Genomic DNA, 6,943 nt, shown 5'->3' on the forward strand with positions numbered 1-6,943 from the left:
AGCGCCTGAAGCCATGGAGAGGGCCCGTGAACGAGCGCAGCGCTTCTCAGAGCATGCTCTGAGGGTGCTGGTTGATGGTGTGGAAAACAAAAGAGAGATCTTGTGCCCGGACAGTGGCAAGAAGGCTCCCAGGAGGCAGTACAGGAAAGCCTGGAAGAAAATCGCCCGCAGGGTGTCATCCACCTGCAATGTCCCCAGGAGTGCGGACCAATGCCGGAAGAAGTACAACGACCTCACTCGGTTGGTGAAGGTGAGTACCCTTTCCAGTGTCCTTCTCATCCTTGCATGTGCACCTCACATTATGGGCAAAGGGACCTCAAACGCCTAATGGGCAGCCCTCCTCCCGCAGCTATGGCACTGGCATGATCATCAATAGCACTTTCTGCACTTAACACACTGGCCAAGCTATTCCACCATGGGAGGCAGTGCACACAGCAGCAGGGCACCACACTGGCCAAGCTATTCCACCATGGGAGGCAGTGCACACAGCAACAGGGCACCACACTGGCCAAGCTATTCGACCATGGGAGGCAGTGCACACAGCAACAGGGCACCACACTGTACTTACAGGCCGTCCTTTCTCTTGCAGGCCAAGCTGGCGTGGAATTTGAGGAGCCAGTCTGTCACCGGTGGAGGCCGTCCCGAGTACCAGGCGCTCAGTGAGCTGGAGGAGAGCGTGGCTCGACTCATGCGTGGCCGGGTGACTGGCCCTGTTGCCATCGGAGATGCGGACCCTGTACTGGGACCCACTGGTAAGGACATGACCGGTTGGACCTCTCTCGTTGCTCTTGCGCTTCAGATCTACATCCTTTCCCACTGTCCGACAAATGCGCATAATGCCACCACTCAGGCCTCCCTCGCTGACGCCCTGTCCTCACTCTAAAGCTACTCTTGTGCCTTCCTGCTTTCAGCTGGTGAGGAGGAGGTGGTCCCTCAAGCTCAGAGTGCCAGGCCCTTGGAGGAGGAGGACGACGAGGACCAGGAGGAAGGCGGCACATCGGGGGAACCCTCATCCGCGCCAGGGGATGGCAATGGAGGGGAGACGTCTGGCCTGCAGGAGAGCCAGGGGGAAGTGTTGCAGGGGAGGGCAGTTCCTGGGCCCAGTGGTGTTGATGCACGCGGGAAGGGTCGGGCAGCATGGCGGCCTTCTCCCCAGAGGGGGGAGGTGTTGCAGGGGAGGGCAGTTCCTGGGCCCAGTGGGGTCGACGCACGCAGGAAGGGTCGGGCAGCTCGGCGGCCTTCTCCCCAGAGGGAGAGTCTGCCCTCCAGTCCGGAGACGGTCCTCGCCCAGGAGGTGCGCCTCCTCGATGAGATGTCGGCGGCGTCGGAGCGGCGCCACCAGGAGTTCATGGGGGTTGTGCAACAGATGCCTCAGGCCATTGAGTCCCTGGCTCATAGTGTGGTCGCTTTCGGCGAATCACAGGCCAGGGGGGTCGAACAACTCGCGGCAGCGCACGACAGGGGTGTCCAGCAACTCGCGGCAGCGCAGGACGCGAGTCGCGAGTACATGAGTGGTGCCGTCCAGACACTGGCAGAGCTGATGCGGGCACATACCAGGGCAGTTCGGGCACTCACTTCTGCCACACTCACTGTGGCGCGGAAGCATCGCCAGGGCACTCCGCCGCCCTGCTGCAGCACAGCGGTCTGGCCTCCACCAGCTTGCTGCGCTTGCTGCACTGCCAGCCCGGCCGAGTGCCAGTGTCTCTGGCGAACAGCGCGCGCCTGCCATCAGCCAGCTTGCCCCCATTGGTGCAGCCGACACTGCCACTCCCCCAGCCAAGGTGCGACGAGCTGCTGCTGAGACTGATGCTGGCCAGCCACAGCTGCAGCAGTCACCAGCCGGCCCCTCCCGGGCCGGGCCTTGTCTAGGCCGACCCCCAAGGGCATCTGCCGACACGCATTGTCGCCCTCATGAGCCTTCCCCCAGCCTTGCCACAGCCACAGGGCCCAGGTTGAGGCGGAGCAGCAGGTCGGGCAGGGGCCGGAGAAGCCTGTCTAAGGACTCGCCCTCTCGGCACACCCAGTAGAGTGTGGTGATAGCGGTTTTTTTTATATGGGGGGGCTTGTGTTCTGGGGGGGGATTATTTTGGTAAGGCCGAAGATCAAGGCATTTTTTGTTTTTATGGGGGTGTTTGTGTTGTGGAGGGGGGGGCTTATTTTTGTAAGGCCGATGATGAAGGCCATTTGGATGGGCAAGTTTTGTTAGTCCTCCCCAGGTTTTGGGAGTGACAGATGTTTTTGACTGTTTTTTGGGGGTCTTGCCTGTTTTTCTGTTTCATGTGGGAAGAGCCCTGAGTTTGTGAAATAAAGCTTTTTATTTATTCAGCATGTCCAGGTGTCATGTTTCAAGTGGTTGTTGCGTTAACCGGCTGAGGGCTTGCGGAGCGGCTGCCTTCAGGTGCGTTCATTGCCACAGGCCATTCCCTGACAGGGGGCCTAGAAGTGTCGTTCAATAAGCCGCCGGCGGATGGCCCTTGGACCTTGTGGCTCCCTCCTGGGCTGGTACTCCTCCTCCTCCTCCTCCTCATGGTCCTCCTGCTCGTCCTCCTGAGGTGGTGGTGCAATGTCAGGTGGCAGTGCCTGAGTCCTGCGGATAGCCAGGTTGTGCAGCATGCAGCACACGACGACGAACTGGGAGACTCTATCCGGCGAATACCGTAGAGATCCGCCGGAACGATCCAGGCAGCGGAACCGTTGCTTGAGGACGCCAATTGTTTGCTCTATGATGTTCCTTGTGGCTTGATGGCTTTCGTTGTATGCCTCCTCCGCTGGGGTCCTGGGCGCGCGGAGCGGGGTCATGAGCCATGTACACAAAGGGTAGCCCTTGTCCCCAATAAGCCATCCCCTTGGTGGAGGCTGTGCCTCGAACATGTCAGCCACAGTAGTCTGGTGCAGGATGCATCGTGGCTGCTTCCTGGAAAGCGGGCATTGACAGCTAGGATGCGCTGCCTGTGGTCACACACCAGCTGTACATTGAGGGAATGGTAGCCCTTCCGGTTGCGGTAATCCTCGGCATTGTCGATAGGTGCCCGCATAGCCACATGCGTGCAGTCAATGGTGCCCTGCACCATGGGGAAGCCCGCGATCCTGCCAAATCCGACTGCACGCTGCTCCTGCCTCTGTAGGGTCATGGGGAAGGAGATGAATTGGTGTCTCCTCGCGAAAAGTGCATCGGTGACCTGCCAGATGCAGCGATGCGCGGTGAACTGGGAGATGTTCGCTATGTCCCCAGCAGCGGCTTGGAAGGAGCCGCTTGCATAAAAGTTCAGAGCCACCGTGACCTTCACTTCCACCGAGAGAGACGTCCTGCACATCAGCTGTGGACGCAGATCTCTGTGAAGCAGCTGGCAGATCTCTGCAACCACCTCCCTTCTGAAGAGCAGCCTCTTAACACAATGCGCCGCAGTCATGGTGAGATAGGACACCTGCTGCCGGTATTGCCTGAGTGGGTAAGGCCTACATTGCCGACGCCTGATGGCCCCTCTGCGTCTAGGCATGGCTGGCCCTCTCTCACAGCGTCTGCGAGCCCTTCGCACATAATGCTGCAACTGAGGGTTGCACCCCCATACAGCCCCCATAATAAAGTTGCAAACAGTGAAATCACAATGATTCAAATGTCAAAGCTCTGGCCAGAAGCCAAAAATACCTCTCCTATGTTGTCCCAAATCAGTAAGCTCTGTCCCTTGGTCTCTGTCCAGAAATCCAAAGCAGTAAAGTCATTGCAGCAAAATGGCTGGCCTTTATAGTTCAGTGTAAGTGCCCTTTAATTAACGCTCCCCGAGGCCCACAGGGCCTCTGTTGCGTTCCACTTCACAGTTCTTAACAGCGCCACGCCCACATTGGGCAAGCGCCACTGAATTTCCGGTTTGGGGCGCACAAACAGCGTTGCACGACAAAATGACGTCATAAGCTGCGCGCGCAGCTGAGCGGGCGCAAACACTTTGCGCCGGCGCTAAATGTCAACTGAATTTGGGCGTAGGCGCAGATCGGTCTGCGTCCGGGCGCTAAGTGCCTAGCGCTGGAAATATACCCCTCTTATGGCGTTAACGGCTGGCGAACGCAACTGAATTTCTAGGCCTATATGTTCACCCAGGAGGACAGGCGGTTTAACATCTCATCCGAAAGTCGGCACCTCTGACAGTGCCGCACTCCCTCAGCACTGCATTAAAGTGGTGCAATCTTGCAGCACTGACTTGTACTGGCTGCTCCGCACTGCTCTCAAAACAAGGGAAAGCCGAACACTGCCCGTGAGAACCTAAGTAACAGGGCAGATCTTTGATACACATCATTGCTGTTGAAATGTTTCACGTTGGTAAACAGCGGACTATCTTGCTGCATTTGTAAAATAAAACCATAAAAACGGTCCAGGAGAACAAACTAATCTTTATCAAAATAAAGAGTTCTTTTTGGCAATAACGAATGGTCCATAGTTACACTTCTGCACTGAACAAATCATTTCAAAATATGACTGTACTTATGTATCTGTAACCTATAGTTTCATTAAAGAGCAATGGAAAAAAAAAGCAACTATTGCAGACAATATTCAGACGGCTGTAACTGACAACCTAAACTATTAATGGTCAACTTTAACAATTAATGGATTTTCATTTCAAAAATATAATCAAAAGATGGTTTGAATTCACGAATTTAGTTTCCTCATGGTCTCACTGAACCATCCTGTGAATCATTTCATGTGCCGTAGCTCAGTCACGCTCCTTGTATTATCTATTCCGTGCCTGGCATAGCTCAGTGGAACATTTGATAAAAGAGGGAGGCAGTGTAAGCCCAGCAATGAAGTTGAAGGTGTAGAATTCTGGGGCTTAATAAGGGAGCCAGAGGCTGGCAGAAATTTACCCTGTTCGATCCGCAATTTACCTCGAAATCAATTTTGGTTCCAGTTTCTCTGCGATGATAAGTATTTTGGAACTCGGTCTTCACTCACGATGTGTTTGAACAAAGCTGCACTTGATTCTTAAGCCACCATTTTCACATTTCCACCTAAAGCTGCCACGTCATATTGGCACTGTCTCAGGACCGGTCTGTTTGAAAACCTCTTTGCAGGTGGATTCCTTCCAGAGAACGCTGTTTATGGCGATACTCAGGAACAGGATAATGCAAGTAAGATTGACTTTCACTGAGATAAGTGCAATAAATCAACTAAGGGGGTCAAGAAGGACAGGAGCATCAGAGAGTAGCATATCGCCGCAGTCAGAGCAAGATTCAAACCCAAGTGCCAGAGGTAAAGGGATAATACTCTATATTAAACCACCGCACCACCCAATCCCTCTTGATTAAAACATTCTTCATTTCCACACAGTCTCCTCCATGCTAAATATAACAGTGAGCAAATATGGACTTCACAGCTGTGGGTCCTCAGAATTGTTTGCTGGACTCAGTAACGTTTATTAAAGAAAGACTTGCATTTATATAGCACCTTTCGCAATCTCAGGAAGTCCCAAAGTACTTTTTGAAGTGTGGTCGCTATTGTAATGTAGGAAACGCGGCAGCCAATTTTGCGCAGAGCAAGGTCCCATAAGTGATAATGATCACATAATCTGTTTTTTTGGTGATGTTGGTTGAGGGATAAATATTGGCCAGGACTCCCCTGCTGTTCTTCAATATAGCGTCATGGGATCTTCCGCACCACCCGAGAGAGCAGACGGGGCCTCGGTTCAACGTCCCATCCAAAAAGACAGCACCTCTGACAGTGCAGCGCTCCCTCAGTAGTGTCTGCCTGGATTTTGTGCTCAAGACTCTGGAGTGGGACTCTGAACCCACAAACCTTCTGACTCAGAGGCGCGAGTGTTACCACTGAGCCATAGCTGACATCAGAGAGAAGTGGTTCAATTTTTTTATTAAACCATTGTAATTTAAATCATTTTACTTTTGAGATATTCAGAAATTATGTTGTATTGAATTCCTGAGCTGATCCTAGTCTGTTACTTATGGTAGATTGTATCACCTTGCATGTGTGTCAGCCATGGCTCAGTTGGTAGCACCATCGCTGAGTCAGAAGGTTGTGGGTTCAAGTCCCCACGCCAGAGACCTGAGCGCATAAATCAAGACTGACACTCCAGTGCAGTACTGAGGGAGTGCTGCACTGTCTGGAGGTGCCGTCTTTCGGATGAGATGTTAAACCAAGGCCTCTGTCTGCTCTCTCAGGTGGACGGAAAAGATCCCATGGCACTATTTCGAAGAAGAGCAGTGGCGTTCTCCCCGGTGTCTGGGCCAATATTTATCCCTCGCTCAACATCACTTAAACAGATTATCTGGTTGTTATCACACTGTTGCTTGTGGGAGCTTGCTGTGTGCAAATTGGCTGCCGCGTTTCCTTCATTACAACAGTGACTACACTTCAAAAACGTGTACTTCATTGGCTGTAAAGTGCTTTGGGATGTCCGGTGGTTGTGAAAGGCGCTATAGAAATGCAAGTTTTTCTTTTTTGCACCTGTCTATAGAAGTACAAGGAATTAATATAAGAATTATTTCACATTTGGCTCAAGATTGAAATTTAGTGCTGAAGCAATGGAAACAGGAGCATAATTAGCCCATTAGTATGCGTGCCATTTTAAATGTGGTAATTTTGTTCTGTTCAGCTTATCAGAAAGTCCCCAGTAGCTGGGACTTCTCAATATCGGAGGTGTGAACACCTGGCTCTGTTTTCACACCACTAGAAACAGCTTCAGTGCCAGAAGCAGAAACAGCTGCAGTGAAAGAAGTGGGCGAGTCTGAGTGAATAAAGCCCTCTCTGTCCACGCCCAAGCCCCCAGTAGCAGCTCTCACTGCCAGAGAGATCGGTCAATGCCAGCAGTTGTCAGTGCAGGGGATCGAGAGGGCGTCAGCCACTCAGACGGATGGTGAATATTCTCACCTTCCTGTTTGATGAAATCAACCTCCTCTAAAAATGGGCTGCTTTTAACCAAGGGGAGGTGGGGTGCGTAAA

The 6,943-nt window shown here is 52.7% G+C and overlaps 1 protein-coding gene across 1 annotated transcript; it reads left to right on the top strand.

The window, feature by feature from the left end:
* The first annotated feature begins 270 nt into the window (after positions 1-270).
* Positions 271-6,674, top strand: LOC147107149 (uncharacterized). The gene is made up of 4 exons (XM_086007539.1): positions 271-752; positions 912-1,642; positions 5,062-5,118; positions 6,597-6,674. The coding sequence occupies exons 1-4, from the start codon at positions 416-418 to the stop codon at positions 6,672-6,674; spliced, it is 1,203 nt and encodes a 400-aa protein (XP_085863665.1). The 5' UTR covers positions 271-415.
* Positions 6,675-6,943: the final 269 nt, after the last annotated feature.

Source organism: Somniosus microcephalus, chromosome 15 (assembly GCF_052327205.1).
Source record: "Somniosus microcephalus isolate GS21.2 chromosome 15, FLI_Smic_1.0, whole genome shotgun sequence".
Lineage (NCBI taxonomy): Eukaryota > Metazoa > Chordata > Chondrichthyes > Squaliformes > Somniosidae > Somniosus > Somniosus microcephalus.

What these genes read in the sequence shown, in the direction of transcription:
- LOC147107149 (XM_086007539.1), top strand. Translation starts at nt 416, where the DNA reads ATGGGAGGCAGTGCACACAGCAGCAGGGCACCACACTGGCCAAGCTAT. An exon ending in CGCCCTGCTGCAGCACAGCG is followed by an intron (nt 1,643 to 5,061) that starts GTCTGGCCTCCA and finishes ACCTCTTTGCAG; the next exon opens with GTGGATTCCTTCCAGAGAAC. An exon ending in TCAGGAACAGGATAATGCAA is followed by an intron (nt 5,119 to 6,596) that starts GTAAGATTGACT and finishes TGTTCTGTTCAG; the next exon opens with CTTATCAGAAAGTCCCCAGT.